The 22,200-nt window shown below is 39.3% G+C and overlaps 1 protein-coding gene across 2 annotated transcripts in view; it reads right to left on the reverse strand.

The window, feature by feature from the left end:
• LOC131030762 (probable serine/threonine-protein kinase At1g54610) overlaps positions 1 to 22,200 on the reverse strand; it is a 201,618-nt gene that overhangs the window by 173,009 nt on the left and 6,409 nt on the right. For both annotated transcript variants that reach the window (XM_057961678.2, XM_057961680.2), the window contains exon 3: positions 10,397 to 10,714. In XM_057961678.2, coding sequence (XP_057817661.2) covers positions 10,397 to 10,714 — 318 coding nt within the window. The remainder of the gene's footprint in view (positions 1 to 10,396; positions 10,715 to 22,200) is intronic.

The following is a 22,200-nucleotide window of genomic DNA, read 5'->3' on the forward strand; positions in this document are numbered from 1 at the left end:
GTTTTGTGGTATTCTTCCTAGATCTAACTCCCATTGCACTTGGAATATTATTTACCCATAGTGTCATAAATTGTAACCCCTTATGATTTCACACCCCTTTTTTGGGCCCTTAGTTTAGTTTGTCTCCTCCTAGCTCTTTTCCAAGCCTATTTTTGGCCTTGATGTCAAATGATAATATGTTGATCTAATTATTTGTTGTGAATCTATGTACACTAGAGCTGCCTTTGTCTCACCCCTTTCTAGGTGGACTAGGGTGCTAGGCACCCTTGTCCTAGTGGACTAAAGTACTAGGCACCATAGTCCCCCCAGATCGGGCCCAGTTTTTAATATCAAGTATTATGAGCAAATTTCTTTAGATATGAGCATTATGGAGCAACAAGTTATAACAATCTTCATGCAAGAGGTTTTTCATGATTGATCTTGTCTTGGCATGTCTTGTCTTGTCATTTCATGTCATTGCATCAACATTTGTGTGTCCTATCTAAAGAGCATTGCATCATATCAACAATATCAAGCTTGAGGTAATATCACTATGACTTTAGATTTCATATCCTTCCTATCTATTTTCATTCGAGGGTTAATTCCAAACCTGGGGTTTGACTGAGGCAAACCCCTATATACCCAACCCCATTTTTCCTCTCGTGTGTGTGCAAGTTACATATTTAGGAGATGAAAAATAGATTGAGTAAGTGTAGACTAAGACAAAGAGAACTAGATTTGAACATGCAGAAACCCTGGATAGTCGCAATCTTCACATAATGTCTAACACTTTTTCAATAAAAATTTTGGAGGATAATTTGAGCAACATCTTGATCTCAATTTTGTTATCAATATCTGCATCAAACAGCTTCAAGACAAGGACACCTAATGACATAGTCCATAACTTTTGGGCTCAAATTGTAGATGCAAGTTCCTTTCTAATTCTCATTTCTAGATTTGTATTTAGAGTCTCCATATCCGATATGTAGCTTATTGTTTGTGTTGATCATTCTCAATTTTGCATCATTGGGCTTGGGGATTTGAGACCTACAACTCTAATCACCAAAAAGTTGCATCATTGTTGGGGAATAGATCTTTGTTGGCATAAGTTGATTGGTGGATAACTTAGGATATTTTAATGATAAAAAATATAAATGAAAACTTTGGTGGTGAGTTGAACCCCAAACTATTTTATTGCCTTGTAAATCAAGTCTGCATCTTGTTAGTGTGAAAAGTTTCTTTATGCATCTAGTTATATTTTATATAGTTCATACACCTACTAGTCCTATTCACACTAGCTTTAAGTTTACTTAGTGGTTTAGTTGTCTCACCTTATAAACCCTTGACACATGCTCTCACACTTGTTCCAAGTGTTCTACATGTGTCACATCTATTGGATGGTTAGTCAGTCTTTTTGTTTCACCTTCCTACTTCCTCCTTATCTTATATATGCAAAGAAATCGCATTGTACAGACAAATTTTATTATATTGGCTAGTTTATTTTTCTTGATTGTTTTTTCAAAGTTTAATTTTTTTGTTGATTATTTGTTACTCCAACATTGTATCTGTGGACTAAATCATAAGTTACTTCTAATTTTTTGGTGATTGAAACACTCAACCCTATCAAAAAAGTATCATGGAACCAAAAGGACATCACTATTGCATTCAAAAGGCCCAAAAATGAAATATTACCTTTCATTTTGTTAAAAATGGTAATTTTAATTTTTTGCAATTTTGTTTTAAGTTACCCTTGTTGTATGGTCACATAGCTATATTTTGTATGGAAATCGATACTTGCATCGATTTACTTTTTTAAGGCAATTTTTTTTATAAAAAATGTATTTTGCAGGTTTGGGCAAAAAAAAAAAGCATATTACTTTGCATTGCAAAATTTTTTGGCCTCAAAATCCTATTTTAAGGGTTTCACGAGTTCAAAAAAGACTATTTTTTTATTTGTTTGACCCTGTGGTGGAATTTGGCATAGTCAACTGTAGGGTTTCAACCTTTATTGTGAAGGAGTTTTTCTAGTTTATACTTCTCATTTGCCCGTGATAACAAGTAGGAGGTTTCTAAATTGACTTCAAAAGGGCATCCACCATTACTTCAACCAAAGTCCATAATTTTCTTTTAGGACAATCACATGTCACATTTATCTTTTCTCAACATGGTTTCTATAAGTTCCTTTTTGAGGCATCATAAATTGAGTGAGTTGTGCCATTGTCGAAGTGAGTAGCATTACTTTTTATGCGATACATGAGCTTTGTTGTAGCTCTAGTGAGGTTTTAACCCCTTAAAAGAGGCAACAATTAAATACTTGTTTTCGTTCTAGAGCATAGTTTTCCCCCTTATCCTACACATGACTCTAATGATACACACTAATTTCAAGTTCATCCCTATCTTCCTATGGAAGTTAAAAACCCTAGATTTAGGCATCTCTACAATAGCATAGGACTACTAGCCTAGTACTAAATCTATTGGCAAATTGCTTTTTAAATTGACATATTTTTCGCTTCAAGAACAAGCCATTTTACATATCCAAGGTGCTCCTCCAATTACCCACTATCAACCTCTTTAATGTTGATGAAACATTTGTTATAAAGGCCAGTTATTTACTAAATAGTTTGATAGTTGTTATAATACTTGATATTTTTTGTTAACATCTAGCAACTAATATTTATGTTATTATTTCTATATGATTAGTTGAGTATAAAGGAAAGAATTGTTTACTTTGTGATAACTTGTAAATGAGAAATCAAATTTTCAAGTGTAAATAGTCAATAGGAAGCTAGTTCCACTATTTACATTTTGGCATCAAGATAGTTTGAAAAATATATAACTTTTAAATCTATTTCTTAGCCCCATTTGTCAAAAAATAAATAAATAAAATTCATTATAGTTTTGCAAGGATTTTAGATTTTTAGTCAAAATTAAGTTTTGGATAGATAAATTTCAAATTTTTAATAAATATCCATGAGTTATAAATAAACATTTTGGCATCCAAAATTGAAAAAACATATAAATCTTGTCTTACATCTTTCTAGGGGGTCAGCATTCCTATATGTGTGTGTGTGTGCATATATATATGCACACAATTCAATACAATTGTCTTTCTTTGTGTGCACCATGGATCTTAAAATAGATTTTTTAACTCCACATAGTTTTTTCATGTGGATAGTCATGTGGATAGTCAAAGTACAACGACTTCTTCAATCTAAGAGTATGCAAAATGGTTAATGAATATCAAATGCAATTTTGAGATTTTTAATAATTTACCTATCTAAACAAGTTAGATGAGGAAATGTGCATCATTGGTAGCCATGTATCTAACAACACACAATTCTATATTGTAGATTGTACAAATCCTAAAAAAAATTGTACAAAGCTTAAAAATTTCTTTGATAAAGTTGATTACTACGAAATACTTTAATTGGATGTTGAATTAACAACATTGTCTCCTTATGCATATTGAAGAGAATCCAACTTAAGACTTTGCTTTCTCAACTTAAGGGTTGGGTAAAATAAAAATAAAAAAGACTAGTTTTATTGGTGATTTATGGATTTGGTTGTGTTATATTTTTTCATTAATGTTTCAAATCATGGTCCAGTATCCATCATGAAGATGAGAATTATATAAGAGAAATGTAAAAAAGATAGCAAATTAGGTTGACTAAAAACATGAGGGGGAGAGAAGGCACACATTCTTCGAAGGATCTAAGGGCATAAAACAAGGATGAGACATAGGTATGTATATGCATGTATATATCTGTGTGTGTGTGTGTGTGCGTGTGTATATATACATATATACATACACACATATATGTATATGTATATGTATATATACATATACATATATGTATATACACACACACACACACATATATATATACACATATATACATATATATACATGTATATATGTACATGTACATGTATACATGTATATGTATGTATGTATATATATATATAGGAAATATAGTTATGTATATATATATATGCATACATATGCATACATACATACATACATATATGTATGCATGTGTATACATATATGTATGTGTATAGATGTATATATGTGTGTGTATGTGTGTGTACATACATACATACATACATATATATATGTCTGTATACACACACACATATATGTATATGTATATACACACACACACACACCTATACATACATAAACATCAATGATTGCACAAAAAAAAACATGAACAAATACATACATAAACCAAAACTTATACAAAATAGAAGGGAATTGGGTCTAGGAGGATGAGGGAAGACAATTGTGAAGGGAGAGGTGTTAGGCCATGAACACTAAGGGGGGGGAGGAAGGAAAGAGATAACTAAAGGGGAGAGGTTAGATATGAACATTGAGGATAAGAATGGTTGACGAGGGACAAGAAAGGAAATACAAAAGGAAAGAAAAAAAGGGCAGGAAAAGGGGGGGGACAAGGGAAAAAGAAAAGAAAGGGGAAACATTTGGGAGAAGGATGGGGAGGGGTTTGGTCTAGCAAGGGGAATGATATGGAAAGTGTGGGGGAGGGGGTATTAGTTTTGAAGGTGTGATAGAAAGGGTGGCCAAGAGAAATCAAGGTTCCAACCACCATCTAGGTTGATTTTGGAAGTATGATTAGATATTTCAATGGTGTTTAAGAGTTTACTCTTGAAGAAATTATCCTCTCTAGCTAGGACTTCGGTGTCTTCTATGGGGATGTGGTGTTTGGTTTTGGCAAAATACTGGACGAGAGTTGATTTCAAGAATCTCTAATAAGTTATGCCAGTTTGATGATATTTGATTTTAGTGTAAATCGAGTGACATGTCTCACCAATGTAGAGGGTGCCACATGAGAAAGTCTCTTTTTATACATCGGCATTTAGAAAGAAGTCTCTAGGGTCTTTGGGGGAGGGGATGTGGTTTCTAATAGCCTAAATATATTTGGCGATACAATGCAAGGAGAATCTTGGAGATTTTATTAGAGAGGCCTTCTATGTAGGGGAGAGAAGCAATGGGAAGAGGAAGCGGGTTACAACCTCAAGTTTGGGATCACACTAAGATTTGGCTTGCTTTAAAGCACTAGAGTTATGATTTCTTTTATACCCATTCAATTGGAAGACATGGGTGAGGTGGGAAATCGCTTGGTCAATGTGATCATGATCACAAATCCTAAAATCTCTAGTAGCTAAGGTCTTGAGGATTCCTGATTTTTAGGATGGGTGTTGATGGGATGGGGCATGAAGGTAGAGATCTATGTGTGTATATTTGTGGAAGACTCATCTAGCTATAGAGCCATTTGGATTTTTGATGAGGATAATGTCTAAGAAGGGGAGCTAGTTGTCATCTTCTATCTCTTCGGTGAAGGAGATGTGAGGAGATAAGTTGTTCAAGTGAGAGTTGATATGTTCAAGATTTTCTTGATCATGGGGCCAACAAATGTTAGTGTCATCAACATAGTGTTTTCACCACTTTGGTTTGAGGGGCCAAGAATGGAGGGCTAGATCTTCAAATTGATCCATATAGATATTGGCAACAATGGGAGATAAAGGAGATCCCAACAAGTGAGGAGATAAGTTGTTCAAGTGAGAGTTGAAATCTTCAAGATTTTCTTGATCATGGGGTCAACAAATGTTAGTGTCATGGACATGGTGTTTCCACCACTTTGGTTTGAGGGGCCAAGAATGAAGGGCTAGATCTTCAAATTGATCCATAGAGATATTGGCGAAAATGGGGGATAAAGGAGATCCCATCCAACTTCATCTAATTATTCATAAATTGTATTGTATATTGGAAAGTGAAAGAAGTTGATCTTAGACACAACTCAACCAAGTTGGTGATCTCATTGTTTGTCTTTTGTCTAATGAGCTCTATGGAGTCGAGAATAGGGACCATGGTGAAGAGGGAAACCACATCAAAATTGACTAAAAGGTCATTTTTTTCAAGCTTATCTCCAAAGAAATCAATGAAGTGGGAAGAGTTTTTTGATAAAAGAATTAGATTTGTTAGAGAGGGGGTAGATAAGATGGCGAGATGGGAAGCTAGTTTGCAAGTTGGGGAGTGTATGGAGTCCAGAATGAGCCTTAAGGGGATGCCAAGATCTTAGGGACGCCATAAATACAAGGGGAAACCTCGTTGGAGGAGGCTAGACATGTTTTAGTAGCATCATCAAAGCATGAAAGGGAAATGGATCACTTGACTTTTTTTACAATTTTTGAGGTAGGTTTGGAATTCAATATTTTATAGTTGTTAGTGTTAGACAAGAGGACATACATTTTTTAATTTAGTCCAGTTTATTCAAAATAATCACTGCAATACCTTTGTCTACCTTGACAATAACTACATTGTTGTTGTTTAAAAATATTTTAAAGGATTGAAGCTCAACTTTAGGGATGTTATTTTTGGATAGTTTGGAATGCCTTAGTATAATGACACATTCTCGTCTAACTTCTTTAGCCAGGTTAGTTGGACGAGATTGAATTGCCTTTACAATTTCAATAACAAAATCAATGACACGAATGAAAGGGGTATAGATTGCAAAAGGGAAAAGGCGTACTTTGAATTCCGTCAAAAATAAAAAGCCATTATTAAGTCTTTGATTCTTCATCCTTCTCTATCATGGATGCTCTTGGAATAACATTTGTAATGCCTACTTTCAAACAATTTTGTGCTAGACTCGCACGATAACAAACTAGGTTGATTTTGGTGGATGCTATCACATCTTCAAAAATTCAAGCACTAAATGTCCAATTGTCTAAGGGAAAAGGAAAGGATTCTTCAACCAACACTAAGGTAGGATCAACTTAAAGAAATGAGCAATCATATAAGTAGAAATTATAGTTGACACGCAAACCACATCCTCTTCACAAGTAACAAAGTATAATAACATGTCAACGTAGAAAACCAGAGAGCAATGCATTTTTTATTGATCATAGGAGCATAACAAGAAGTTTAGTTTTAAGAGGGTTGTAGCTTTATAAAAGGCCATGAAGAAGTTGAGGGGCACACAATATACTAAGGGGTAGTGAATTAACATATGCCAATTTTCAACTTGACTAAGTATTAATTAGCATTTGGAGATTGAATGTTTGTTATTTCCTTCAACTACAATTTGTGTTTATGCTTATGTGATTGATGTATACTTGTGTGTGTAATCAAATGAGCCGAGTTTGATGATGTTATTGTGTCTTTAAGGTGTATTTAATAAAGGGTGCATGAAACAAGTTTTAAATCTTCAAAAATCTCTAAATTTCTTGAGTTTTTCACTTTCTGAAATCTGAATCCGAGTCCCTTGCCGAGTCCGAATTCGGGTCGGCCTTGCCGAATCCGAGCCGAATCCTAATCCCGAGCCGAATCCTAATCCCATTTCTTTGGTGCCCATTTCATGACCCCTCATAAATAACTAAATCTAAGATAGTCATCAAAAGTCATCATGTTAATATATGCCCATGGCTATGTGCTCCCTTCCCTTGGCTAATTCCTCGAAACTCAAATATCCATAAATTGATTGAGTATGGATATGTCTCTACCCTCCACGAGAATAGTCGAATATCTATGTTTAAAATTTGGGGAAGTTTAGAATTAATTCAGGCAATTTATGCCCGTTTGGAATTTTTCTTGGTTTCAAGAACTTCGGTCGCTTTTGATGGCTTTCTATGAAATCAAAATCATAGACGGGTTCCCAGTTACTCCCTCACCAGCTGTCGATTTCTTCCTTTGTGCCTTAGCAGTTTCTTGGTCGAGTGCTTGTTGGGACTTTCTCACGGTTCATGGTTCAGGAACCATGGTCGACAGTCGACTTGGTCCTTGAAACTCTCTCTGGTGGTGATTTTGTTCCTGAAGGGGCCCGACTCAGAGATTTGGGTTAAAATGGTGTGGCACAGGCAATTGGAAGTGGCCATATGGCAGATTAACTTGTTGGTTGGCCTTGGTTTCTTTTTGGCAGTTTTTGGGGGATGAAATCAGCTTAACTCTTGATGAGTTAAAGCTATCAATGGTTCTAAGAACCACTGCAATCTCCTAATTAGTTCCTGGTTCCCCATGTTTTGTTGATCGTTGATTTTTTTATTTTTTTTTGGTAAGTGGTGATGTTTCACGAACGAAAAGTTTTGTGTCAACGCTTCCCATGATTCTTGGAACCATGGTAACCCCCAACTTGGTTCCATGTTCAATTGCAGTCATCGATGGTGAAAGTTTACGATGCGACTAAGCCTAGCTACTAATAGAGTCCATATTTAGACGGAAGCTTGAGAACCTCCCAATAAGAGTGTTCTCCATAGAAGCAACAGCTTGGCCGACCACGACATCTGGATCCAAATTGAGAGGCAAGGGGTCCCAGAAAGAAAAAACCCCAACCACACTAGGTAAAGCCTCCACAGTAGGTAAGAAAAAATCATGTCTTAGGTTCAGCCAAAGGAACCTCGAACACCCCATTTGACCATGATAAGGCAATCTCATCTTGTAGCACCATTTGACCATGATAAGGCAATCTCATATTGTAGCAATGGCCGGACAGGAGGGGAGCCAAGTGACACAACAGAAGGCACCACCGCCCTAGCAGCTAGAAGCGAAGCTTTCTCACAAAGTAGCCCAGCAGAAATAGGGCCCCTACTACAGACAAACTCCTTGCTCGTGAACTCGATCTCCAGAGTCTTGACTGGAGGATTCGACGCCTGGAAAAGAAATCCATTTCGCATGCCCAGCTCTAAACTCCCGTTCGAAGATTCACCATGAACAATAGACGTACAACAGGCTGACGTGTCCAACAATCTGGCTTCCAGCAGAATATCCAGAAGAAGCTCGTTCTCATCGATGCTCTCACCCCAAAAATCCTCCAACGCCGCAGAGTTTCAAAACCTCCACTCCCGCTCGCCATCTTCTGTTTAAGTACCCTTAACTTATTTCTAAACTGTTTCTAGGATTAAACTCTTGCCACTCATCTCTAGGCAGTAGGGTCTGTTCTCTATGTTATATTTTTCTGTTTGTGCGTATGTATTGCTTGCCCACTCATTTCTAGGCTGTAGGATCTGCTCTCTATTCACATATTTTTTCTGTTCATATGTATGTAATAAGAAAACAAACCATAACAATAACAGAAGAATTATTCAACATGTGGAGAACTCATTTATGACCTAACTATACAAACAAACTCACAGCTCCAATGTTTCCTTCAATAGTCGTTTATAATACAAATCTAGGATCAAGCGAATCCCACTTATCTGTACGCAACATAGGACATCGTTTATATGATATAGTTTTCTGTATCCATTTCTATGAGTAATTACGATTATTCACCAGATGTTTCCACACAAATACTGATCAATAATGGTCAATGTGCTTTAGATTCCTTACATATTCTTACCAACCTAAGGGCTTTGTAGTTCATTCAATTTAGAACAGAGATGGATCATTTGATGAAAAGAAATAGCATTGCATTAAATAATATTCATTTACATATTGGATGTCTTGAAAACTTACATTGTAGAAAATGAAGTCTTTATGTTCCCCACTGAAATCTGAAGATGAACTAGGCAAAGCTGAACTGAAGTCTAAAATCTATATTTAATACTGCAATCTGAATTTTGAACAGCAAAGGAAACAAACTTTTGAAAAAAAAAAATTATAGACAGTATACATAATTAAGGTACTTTCCGAAGAAGACACAATTATCAACTCGGCTGTACATTTTCCGAACTAATATCAGAATTGCCCTTAGCCAAGAAATTCAGTCCCTACCTAGTAAAACAGTTTTCTTTGAAAGCTCCGCAAACCTTTGGATAGGTTTGTTCAAGTAAACATTTATCCCTTTTAATCCTTCTAGAGCAATATTTAGCCACTGCTGTATTGCTTTATATTCCTAAAGAAATATTTAGTATTTAACGGTTTTATAGGTATCTTAAAGACTCTAGTTGGTTAGTCTTCTTTATTCTCGATTCCTGAAAGGCGCTTATTCAGAACTAACTAATGCTATATCATTATTCAAATACGACTTCGGCTTTTCTTACGTTGTAAGGATTTCATTCTTTCTATTTGTAGCTGAGATATTGGGAAACATTTGTCACCTATTTCAGTTGTCAATGCCATACAGAAACGTGAGGATACTTTGACAAGCTCAGGAAGACAACCACACTTCTCAATTTGATGGCAAACTAGTTTTGAAAAGAGAACACAGTTTTGATGTATAAAAATGCTTTTTTCATGGAGGTCTGGTAATTAATCTCTAAATTTAATGGATCAGTGGCAATTACATTAAGAATGTTACGCAAATTGCAATGTTTTGGTCGGTTAGCTTGGAAGTTCCAGGATGGCCAGTTCCAAGTCACACAAGCTAAACATTTCCAAACATCAAATGTTTCTTCAGGACCATAATGTCTAGTAATTTCAAATCTTGTTATATAGTATTTTCAAGAAAACAGAATTTACCTCTGTTCTACCCGGCATGATTGGCTTTCCTCTGAACAATTCTCCAAGAAGGCAACCGGCACTCCAGAGATCTATGGCTACTCCATACTCTGTAACTCCTAGGAGCAATTCAGGAGGCCGATACCAAAGTGTTATCACTCTGTTCGTAAGAGGTTGCTTTTGGTGTGGTCGGAAGAAAGTTCCAAGACCAAAGTCTGCAATTTTGAGAACACCATGCTTATCAACTAGCAGATTAGATCCCTTGATATCACGATGTAACACTCCTCTCTCATGACAGTGTTCCAGCCCCTGAAGTAACTGTTGCATGTAACATTTGACCTGTGAAAAGAAAAGCGTCTTTTAACTGCATAAATGAATTCTGAAGGTCAAGGTTTTCCCAAAAAGAATTATTATACTACGAGTTAAGGAGTACTGGTGAAGCAATCAAACTTCAAGAAATATGGTGAATATGCTGAAGTAAAGAAAGAAATAAGCATGAGCACGACAAGACAATGGAAAAGACTATTTATAAAAGAACGACAAGTTAAAAAATTAAGAAAACAGTTGGAAACAATTATGGGGGTTGTATTTAATTTTATGATGCAGGAGCGTCTTGGCTGCTTCAGATATCCACATCAACTAAAAAGAATAGATAAGTAAATGAATGATCATAAAGCCTTGATTGTGTCTTCACTAAGTTCTCTTGCAGTTATTTTTGACATCTTCGATTCAGGGGATATTCTCAGCCTTTAGGGATTTTGAAGCGTATTAATTTTCTAGCTCCTGTCATACAAATTAAAAGAGGAAAAAGACCCCCCTCCCCCGCCAAAAAAAGGCCTGATTTTGGAATGCATTGGGTTCTTGGTGGGCATTTCAACTAGCAGGTGGGATCAGAATAGGGTAGTATGAATTAGTTTTCTCGAAGGTTCGTGTGCTAATCATGGTGGTTTTTATTTTCCTTACTGCATCAGCTTGGTACTAGAGCAAGGTCATAGCTATGGGAAGTGAAAGAGAGTTGGGTAGAGAAGTTAGTTCACCAGCAACAAAGTTGGTAGAGAGCTGAAGGTTCATGTAGAGGTCAACTTCTATTGAAACATCTTCCATTGAGAAAGCAATAGGCAAAGGATGTAGATAGGAGTTCTCCATAGAACACGGAGAGAAAAAAATGGTTAACAAGAGGTTTGTTGGGGTTGGGAGAGATCAAATGAAGAATTTTTTTAGAGGATTGAAGGCTAGACTTTAGGGCTCAAGATCAATTCAAGTTAGAGCCAAGCAAGGGGCAAAGGTCAAGCCATATGTATCAAGTTTTACAAGGGATTTAAACCGAAATCTCTTTATGGATTGGGTGAAAGAGCTTCAAAGGTACTTTGATATGGAGAGTGTTGGTGTATCCAACCGATTGCCCGAATTCACCTAAGAATAAGCCATTTTCCAACAACAGGTATTCAGATGAATGGTTAACGAACATCGAAAGCTTCAACACGCAAATGAGCCAAAATGACCATCTTTGCGCTATATATACCCTCCGAGCGTTCGTACTGTTGGCAAGAGACACTGTACCGGTAGGGATTTGTGCATGAGGAATGCTTTGGGGTTGTCATTGATGGCAACTCGGCTCAAAAATTCTATCCGATATAAGTAGAAGTGATCTACCGGAAATTTGAGAAGTTTGTTATTCATTTATGCTCAAGTCTGGAAGGTGGAATACAGAGTGTGGAAACATTGAGTGCTATCTCAATTTTGATTGCATAGTTTTGGTTGCAGTGATAGAGGTAGTTGATTGGACATTCGAGGCAGCTTATTTCGCAATCCTAGCCTTCGGTATTGATTCTCGTGCAAGATTGAAGATCCAGTATCCGGTAATTCAGGAAGAAAAGGATTGTTTTGGTATAGCGTGTGGTGTGGAATCTTTGGGATGATTTTGGTGATTGGTTTTGAGTTCGAGGTAATTGAGCTGACATGTGTGAAGCATTTTATCAATTTGTTTAGGTTTGCATATGGATTTGTAATCGGATTGAGCCGACTCATGGTTACATGTGTTATGCGGTTTGTGGAGCCGACATGGAATTGATTTATTTTGATGGTGTGGATGTATAAGACCAATTCATTTGAGCATTTTGGTATAAGATGTGAGTGTGCAAAGATTCTATGAGCGATTGTGCGAAGTTTTGTGTGGGTGATTGGAAGTCTTTGTGCTCCAGTATATGACAGAACAGCAAAACAAAGCGGAGAGACAGAACAGTGGAAGAAGACCTTTTGCACTTAAACGAAACTGCTTTTTGGCATTTGTAGATGCTATTCATCAGTTCATTCAATCAGTCGTCATTTGTAATCTCTGTAAGGCAGTGAGCCTTCCTTTGAGTTGTAATATTATTATACTCCTGATCACAGCATTATAATATTATGGGTCTCAATCCCACTATGGTTTTTCCCTTTCCGGGTTTCTACGTAAAAATTCTGGTGTTATGATTTTGTGCTTGTATGGATTTAGTTTCTGCACTTTTCTTTTACTCATTTGCATCAGGGGATTTAAGAATCAGCTTAAGAAAGTTGTTAATTGCATAACACTGATTCACCCCCCCCCCCCGGTTGGGACTTCATAAATTTTGTCAATTTTGAAGTCCCAAGCTCAGAATTTTGAATTTTTGCACTCAAAATCCCCTTTGCAGGACAACACGCAGGTTATCACACTGTGGTAGGCAGCAATATATCATATAACATGAGGGTTATATGAAGTGTCAATAACATGATTTGTTATTGACCCTGTTCCTAACATCAATCGTGTTATTGACCGCCTTGAGTATTTGGGCAGCGTGTTATTGACTGTTGAGTCAGTAGCAGGTGGCTAAGTATTTTGCAGTGCAGGAGGGAGTCTTTTCGGGCTCCAAAAATCTATTTTTGAGTTGACTGGTCCACCCAGTCAACTCACTTATGGCTTCACCGGCTGATGGGTTCCATGTCCTTGGCGGGCCGGTCTCCATGGTTCATTCTTACTGGCTAGCAGTAAGACCATTTGTTATCCCGTGAGGCAAGGTGATCATCCAAAAGGTCACACCACAGAAACGGGACTCGCCTAAACTCGGCGAGTCCGAGTCCAAGTCATTAGGCGAGTCCGAGTCCGAGTCATGCTCGCCGAGTCTCTAGGGCTCGGACTCGGACTCGTCTGAGTCTACTCGCCAGACTTGCCGAGTTGGCGAGTTTGGCACAAACTCGCCTAACTCGGCGAGTCCCAAGCCTAAAACTCGGCTACTGGCTGGGTTAGTAAAATGACAAAAAAAATACATTTTAAAAAGTTATTTTTAAATGAATGGTATCGTCTTTGTTCATGGCAAGTTTGATACCCATTCAATTGGAAGACATGGGTGAGGTGGGAAATCTCTTGGTCAATGTGATCATGATCACAAATCCTAAAATCTCTAGTAGCTAAGGTCTTGAGGATTCCTGATTTTTAGGATGGGTGTTGATGGGATGGGGCATGAAGGTAGAGATCTATGTGTGTATATTTGTGGAAGACTCGTCTAGCTATAGAGCCATTTGGATTTTTGATGAGGATAATGTCTAAGAAGGGGAGCTAGTTGTCATCTTCTATCTCTTCGGTGAAGGAGATGTGAGGAGATAAGTTGTTCAAGTGAGAGTTGATATGTTCAAGATTTTCTTGATCATGGGGCCAACAAATGTTAGTGTCATCAACATAGTGTTTTCACCACTTTGGTTTGAGGGGCCAAGAATGGAGGGCTAGATCTTCAAATTGATCCATATAGATATTGGCGACAATGGGAGATAAAGGAGATCCCAACAAGTGAGGAGATAAGTTGTTCAAGTGAGAGTTGAAATCTTCAAGATTTTCTTGATCATGGGGTCAACAAATGTTAGTGTCATGGACATGGTGTTTCCACCACTTTGGTTTGAGGGGCCAAGAATGAAGGGCTAGATCTTCAAATTGATCCATAGAGATATTGGTGAAAATGGGGGATAAAGGAGATCCCATCCAACTTCATCTAATTATTCATAAATTGTATTGTATATTGGAAAGTGGAAGAATTTGATCTTAGACACAACTCAACCAAGTTGGTGATCTCATTGTTTGTCTTTTGTCTAATGAGCTCTATGGAGTTGAGAATAGGGACCATGGTGAAGAGGGAAACCACATCAAAATTGACTAAAAGGTCATTTTTATTGACCCTGTTCCTAACATCAATCGTGTTATTGACCGCCTTGAGTATTTGGGCAGCGTGTTATTGACCGTTGAGTCAGTAGCAGGTGGCTAAGTATTTTGCAGTGCAGGAGGGAGTCTTTTTGGGCTCCGAAAATCTATTTTTGAGTTGACTGGTCCACCCAGTCAACTCACTTATGGCTTCACCGGCTGATGGGTTTCATGTCCTTGGCGAGCCGGTCTCCATGGTTCATTCTTACTGGCTAGCGGTAAGACCATTTGTTATCCCGTGAGGCAAGGTGATCATCCAAAAGGTCACGCCATAGAAACGGGACTCGCCCGGACCCACCTAAACTCAGCAAATCCGAGTCCGAGTCATTAGGTGAGTCCAAGTCTGAGTCATGCTCGCTGAGTCTTTGGGGCTCGAACTCGGACTCATCTGAGTCTGGCAAGCAAACTCGCCAAACTCGCCGAGTAGGCGAGTTTGGCTCAAACTCGCCTAACTCGGTGAGTCCCAAACCTCAAACTCGGCTACTGGCTGTGTTAGTAAAATGACAAAAAAAATACATTTTAAAAAGTTTTTTTTAAATGAATGGTATCATCTTTGTTCACTACAACCTTCGCCTGAGAATGAGAAAAATTAGGGTTACAACATGTCAACCAATAGAAAAATAACACCCGACACCTTTATTAAATAATAACATGTCAGCGATGCCCCTTGACCCCACCTTGGGGGCGCTGCCCCCAAACCGTCGATTGAAGTAGGGAAAATTTAAGCTCTGAGTCTGACACTGATTGGATCGACCAGGTAGATATAGAGGCTGAGACTGTAGCCATGGTAGAGGAGGAGCGGAGAGCACGGGCACAGACAGGAGATTCAGAGGCAGATAGTGACACGGATGTTCCTGATGTTGGTGAGCATGGCATGGTGTCACGGGGAGCGGCTATGGCTGTCGAATCATCCAGGACCTACCTTAGATGCCTTCGCAGGGGGCCGGGGCCGGGGCCGGGGCCAGAGGGTGCAGGCTCCTCTGAGCCATAGGCTTGTAGTTGTATTTACCTTTGGTATTTGTATGAAACATTTGATGATGACCATATGATGACATGGATTTTTTATTCCATGAGTTTTGTAATATTGTATACATTTGACAATATTTATATATCTATGTTTGTTATTTCCTTCAGCTACAATTTGCGTTTATGCTTATGTGATTGATGTATACTTGTGTATGTAATCAAATGAGCCGAGTTTGATGATGTTAGTGTCTTTAAGGTGTATTCAATAAAGGGTGCCTGAAACAAGTTTTAAATCTTTAAAAATCTCTAAATTTCTTGAGTTTTTCACTTTCCCGAATCCAGCCGAGTCTGGAGCCGAGTCTGACGCCGAGTCCCGAGTCCAAGTCCGAGCCGAGTTCGAGTCCCGTTTCTTTGGGTCATGCGAGATAAGGCGAGATCACTGCACAAAGGGAAGGCTTAGGGAAGGCTTATCCCGTGGCATCTTCATGGTAGCCAAAGGGTCGCGTGGGACAAGGAGTAATGAATGATCAAGTAAGCACTTAAGCTTATCCCACACCATTCTTCAATGAATAGTTTGGCCATGCGGGATAAGGATGGTCAAGGAACATTGAAGAGAGGTTTATCTCGCGAGGAATTTCACTAGTCCAAGAGGTGTAGCGGGATAAGAGCACAGGTCAAAAATGAAAGGATTTCTTATCCCGCACGTTCTCGCTGGGATAAGAGATGGGCCGCAGGATAAGAGATGGTGCGTAGTTGAAGCAGAGAAAATGTTATCCCGCGGAATTTCCAAGATGCTAAAGAAACGGCGCGGGATAAGATTGCAAGCCAAGGAAAGAAAGACTTCCTTATCCCGCGGGGGTCCCCATCAGTCAAAAAGGGCCGCAGGATAAGAAAATGTTGAGACAAGGGGCTTATCTCGCGAGGCTAAAAGCTTTTTTTCACATGGTCGCGCGATAAGAAGTCAATAGAAGAAAGAGGAAAAAAGGCTTATCCCATAGCGTCTTCAAGATGCCAAAGGTGCAGCGTGAAATAAGAAAGATAAGAAGATGAAGTGAAGGACAGGGTTTACAACTTTACCTTATCCCGTGCATTCCCTCGAGGATAAGGAAAAGGCCGTGGGATAAGTAAGACAAAGAGCGATGCAGCCTGTTATCCCGCGACGCTGAAGACCAAATGATGGAACCATAGGGGTGCATAAAACACATGTTATGCGATTTGCAGAGCACAGCCTGATGGTCAAATTGTCCACGTGGAGGGCTAACGAAGGTTAACCGAGGACGGAGGGGAATATTTTGAGGACGTGGCACGTGCAGATTGACCGAATTCCATTTGTCCAAGGGAGAGATGATGCCGACAAAGATTGAAGTAAATTTTTGCAACCAAATTAGATCTGATCGCAGCGACGGACCCCAAGGGGGGCTCGCATTTAATGAAGATTGGACAAAGGAATGGTCAAGCAGCTCCATGAAATCAGAAGATCAGTCGGTGAGATTTCACTGCCACATGCCAGAGAGGGTCACCAACCGAGAAGATGAAAGGACACAGAGCAGGTATAGATTACTAAGTATAGTAATCTAGATTCAGAAGTCAGTCAAGATGCAGTAAAGGATGAACTAAATGTGGTAGATCTCTATGTGGCTCGAGATAGCTACCCCTAATTTGTTCATGAACTCGTGGTCCCAGCTCCTAGGCTGACGACCTCTCAACCACCTGCATTAATGCAACAAAGAGGATTGCATGATGAGTAACAAGGACAAAAAGCCTTAGGGCAAATTGTAATGCAATGTAATTTTGACAAGTGTCCTCTTGGCCTGAAGCTTGTTTTTGCTCCCTTGTGCTTATAAAAGGGAATTGAGGGCCATTGAGAATGAGGGAATTCTGATTGTAAATTTTCTGGAAGCAAGTCTTTCCATGTGCATAGTGCAAGTTTTTTCATGACGACTTAGTTTTCTTTCAGTCTGTAGTTTCTTAATGTTTCAAGTAATTTGTAACCTAAATACAAATATGTTTTAGAGGTTTTAGTTGCAGCTGTCTCTCTTATGTATGCTCTATTTTATGAAATGAAATGATCAAGGGTCTTTTGTTTTGTCCCTACAAGTCAGGTGTATATCTTGTTGTTTGCTTCTCTTCAAAGAAGAGAATAATTTGATTCTTCAAGGTGTAGGAATAGTGTTGTGTATATCTGAGATTCTTCAGATATACATTACTGAATGTTGATGTAATGCATTAACATTCAAAGCTCAAAGGTTGCATGTTGCCCTATTTGAATGTTAAATCTGCATGTTGTGAGGTTAACTCTACTGCCCATACAAGGCACTGGTCATGGTTGTTGCTTCCAGTTTTCAGAATCTTTCCTTTCTCAAAATCTCTTTTATTTCTGCATTAGGAGTAGGATTAGTGTAGTACAATCCCCCCTCCTCAATGAATGCTTAGATGCTTACAAACTAAGGTTAAAGCCATAACCAGGAGTTTATCCATCTTCCTTAGTATCTTTCATTAGGATGTTCTGCTGTAAATATAATGTCAAAGAGTTCAAGCTAGTCGAGGCGGGATTGTTCGTGCGGGGTGCACCACCAAAAGTGCGTAGGGGGCATATGCCTAGGAAATGGATGTCTCTGAGTGGCCTTACTCGGTCGCGTGCACAGTGCACTCTCTCACGGCATGACTATCGCGAGCATCGACGGTTCAGTGGTTTTTGGGTAAAGGGTTCCGTACAGGATGTTCTTCCCAAGCTCCTATGAACCGAGGCCCCTTGTCGTCGTGCTCTAGCCCGCGGAGGGTCCTGTTCCCCCATTGGGAGGGTCGCACTGGTCACAGAGAATGGTTACCCAAGTCACGCTTGGAAGGGAATGATTTGTGAATCGGTCGAGATGTGCTCGTCTGTGCGGGTTGCACCACAACATGTGTGTAGGGGCCATATACCTTGGAAATGGATGTCTTTGAGTGGCCTTACAATTGAGGTAGTTGCGTGCACGGTGTCGCCTGTTCAGATAGATGTGTCGCGAGCGAGGTCGTCTTGGAGTTTTCGGGTAAAGGGTTCCGTACGGGATGTTCTTCCCAGGTGCTTGTGAACCGGAGCTCCTTGACGCCACGTTTCGACTTGCACACATCTTTTCCTTCCAGCGCGATGTTCTTTGTTGGCGCTTGGCGAGAGAGCTGGGCAACGGAAAATTGTTCTGTGCGGTCGAGGTTGGCTTTTCTGTGCGAGGTGCGCCACTCCAAGTGCATAGGGCCCATATGCCTGGGAAATGGATGTCTCTGAGTGGCCTTACAATTGAGGTGGCCGTGTGCACGACGTAGAAGCTGGAGTTATTAGGACATTACATAGGTTAACCCGCCTTGGTCTCGCAGAGCTAGAAGTGCAAGAGATCTCAGTCTTGTGATTGAATCTCGTTCGTTGGCCAAACCCTTTCCCGAGTTTGTTGACGAGTTAGTGGCAATTCCTCTAGAACCCGAGGACTGTTGGTTTGGGAACCAACACCCCCCTCTCAGTGTTCATTAATCCCAACACATACGACCCAAAGCACAGAGACCGAAACACACTCCGAGGTTCCGGGATCCCAGATTCCCGAGGTCACTAGATAAGTGACTTCCGAACTCCGAAGTTTCGAAACTCCGAAGAAGAACAAGACAAGGAGAAACTCAAGATTTCGGGGTTCTGGGGTCCCGAGGCTCCAACGGGCAAGCAAGACAACACTTCAAGACTCCGAAGTTCGAAGGTGTTGGAACAAAACGAAGAGAAACTCGGGATTCCAGAAACACGGGATCCCGAGGCTTAAACAAAACAAATGAGGCAAGACCCTGGGATTCAGGAAACACGGGATCTCGAAGGGCACAAGAAAAACAATGAAGGCTTTGGGGTTTCGAGATTCCAGAACATCGAAGCCAAACGAACAAAAAGGAAACGCTTCGAGATTTCGGGAACCCGAAGTTTTGAAGCGAAACAAAAAATGAAGGAACGCAAAGAGACATCTCGAGGTTTCAAAAACTCGAAATCCTGGAAAAACAAAACAAGAGAAAATAGAGAAGAAAGAAAAAAAAGGGACCCACATTTTTTAACAACAAAGAAAAATGATGGGGGAGGATATGCAGGGCATAACAAGTACATTTCATGAAAAGAGTTCGGAGATTGCATATCTACTGCACTCTATTAGGACTTTCCCTGCACTTGTTATCAATGACATTTCATGGCTTCTATAATAAACCTACCAAATCTCAGGTCTGTTGCAATGATCTTATCAAACATTGTGTAGTATATTGGTAATTGCAGCTTTTGATCATCATCAATGTTTTGCAGAGCAATGGGAATCATGTCCTTAAACTCACTTGTCCATTGTTGTAGAGTTTTTATGCTTCCATCCCCAAGCAAAATATCAGGAATAATCCAATGCCTGGACTCATTAAATGAATCAATTTTCTCCCTTATTGCCTTCTCGTTTGCTTCAAGGAATGGGAATTCCTTAATCATCATAGTCACCATTTTACATGTTTGGAAGATGGAAGGAGGAGCATTGGGAAGATTCTGGGTAGCCATCTCCAAATCATTCACAGTTTGGGTCTGTGGCTGCCATCTTTCATACAAAGGCTTTAAGATTTCCACAGAGTTTTTGCATTGTTGTACCGTGAGTGCAAGGGTCTAATAAGAATTATATACATCATTTAACTTATTCAAAATTTCTTGCAATAAAAGCTCAATGGTCTGTGTCATTACATGCAAAGATTTTTCTTTTACTTTTGCCTCTACTTCATACAACATTTTCTCCCTCTTTTTAATCATTTGCCCCAAAGCCTTATTCTCATCTCTGAGTTTCTCAATCTCATAGGGGGAAATGGGAGCAATGTCATCCTTTGCAACAAACTCTATCTGGCCACTTGGAGTCTGAGGAGGAGGTTTATGCTCAATCACTGCAATGGAAGAATATGCATTTGTTTCCTTCTTAGCTAATTCCTTGTTCAATCTGATGTTTTCCATATATATATCATTGAAAGCTGCATTCAAAGCGACATGTCTTCTTTTTAATGCCTCATGTCTTTTCTCCTCTTCCTTGGCAACAGCTTGTGCAAATAAGGCTGAGTGGGCTGCTACTATGGCAGCCTCTCCAGTTGAGGTGTCTCTCAATGTTCTTATTATAGCATCTCCCACCTTTTCTTCTACACCTTCCACCAGCTTGGGCTTATTTGTTCCAGGTTCCTTAGACCATTGGTCCAGCACCTTGAAACTGGGGTTATACCATGTCCCTCTGGTGCTCTTGTCTGTAGTGAATTCTTTGGCAAATTTAGGATCTTCCTGCTTTATTACTGTATCTAACATTATAAATTTCTTTTAAATCCTAATCTGGGACTTATAGCATCCCACTTTCTTTAACCATCCTCCTGGCCTCATTAGGAGTGATGTCAATGTTCTCCTGATCCATTTTGCTGCTTACTCCTCTAATAACTCTTTCAATTTTGCTTGCAACAAGAAGCTCTTAAACTCGAAAGTTTTAATGAACTCATCATCCGAAAACAAACTGTAGAGCAGCAATCATTCTTTCATCTTCCACTTCTTCTAACAAAATAACATTTGGCATAAGAGCCCTTTTAGCATCCATGGGCCCTTCTTCCTCCTCTTCATTATGAAACATATCCCTCGGAGGGGATAAGGGAGGTTAATCCATCTCTTCTTCTTCATCATCTTCTATCTCCACAATTCTGATAGGTTCAGTCTCAACCCTTTTAAGGGGTGGATCCATCTGAGGATCAGCTTGAGCCTCCTGTTGTTCTTGGTCCATAATCTGTTTCCCTTTGCTTGCAACCATCATGGGCTTTGATGGTTGATATGTGAGCCTTTCCTCCTTTGGCCTAGGTGACTCCCCTTCAGCTTGGGTATACAATTGCTCAAAATTTTGCAATTTCAATTGCATCCTCAAAGTAGGATTTTTGACATTTGCACAAAAACCTGAGAACTTAGGATCATTTTGCTTCTTCTCCCTTTTAAGCCTCTCTAAAATATTCCACTTTCTTCTGTTATTGAGGGCTTGTTCAAGGCTGCAATTTCTTCCCAAATCTTCAAACTCAAAAGCTTCATGGGCATAGGCTTTTCTCTTCATTTTATTTACCCTGAAGTGGGTAATATACCCTTCCAAATCATAATCTCTTATCTTACCACTCTTTAGGCGGTAATGTTCTCTTATGAATCCCTGGACCTTTTCCAAAGATTCACATCCTACAACAAAATCATTGAACTGGATGTATCTAGGTAGATGAGTTCCCTTTCTCTCTGGCTCCACCCACTTCTTCTCCATCCATATCAATTGCCACAAAAACTCCATAAGAGCCAATCTTGGGGGAACAACAACTGGTAACTGATGTGCTGCTTGGGGGCACCCATATACTCTCATCATTGTATACTCAGCAAAAAAGAAAAAATCACCAAAGTTGTGAGAGAGCATTTTTTGGCAATTTCCCTTCTGTTGGCTTCTTGTCCTTGGCTCTTAGGGCCCTCTCAATTGTCTCTAGTAATCTTTGGCACTCTAGACCACACCACCTCAAAACTTTCATAGCAAAGTGATTAAAAAACACCACATAATCAGAACTTCTGGATCATATGTCCCAAACATGGGTCCATCTCTGCACTGGCCACTGCTCACCTTGAGGATCAAACATAACAAGTACG

Source organism: Cryptomeria japonica, chromosome 5, assembly GCF_030272615.1.
Source record: "Cryptomeria japonica chromosome 5, Sugi_1.0, whole genome shotgun sequence".
Classification (NCBI taxonomy): domain Eukaryota; kingdom Viridiplantae; phylum Streptophyta; class Pinopsida; order Cupressales; family Cupressaceae; genus Cryptomeria; species Cryptomeria japonica.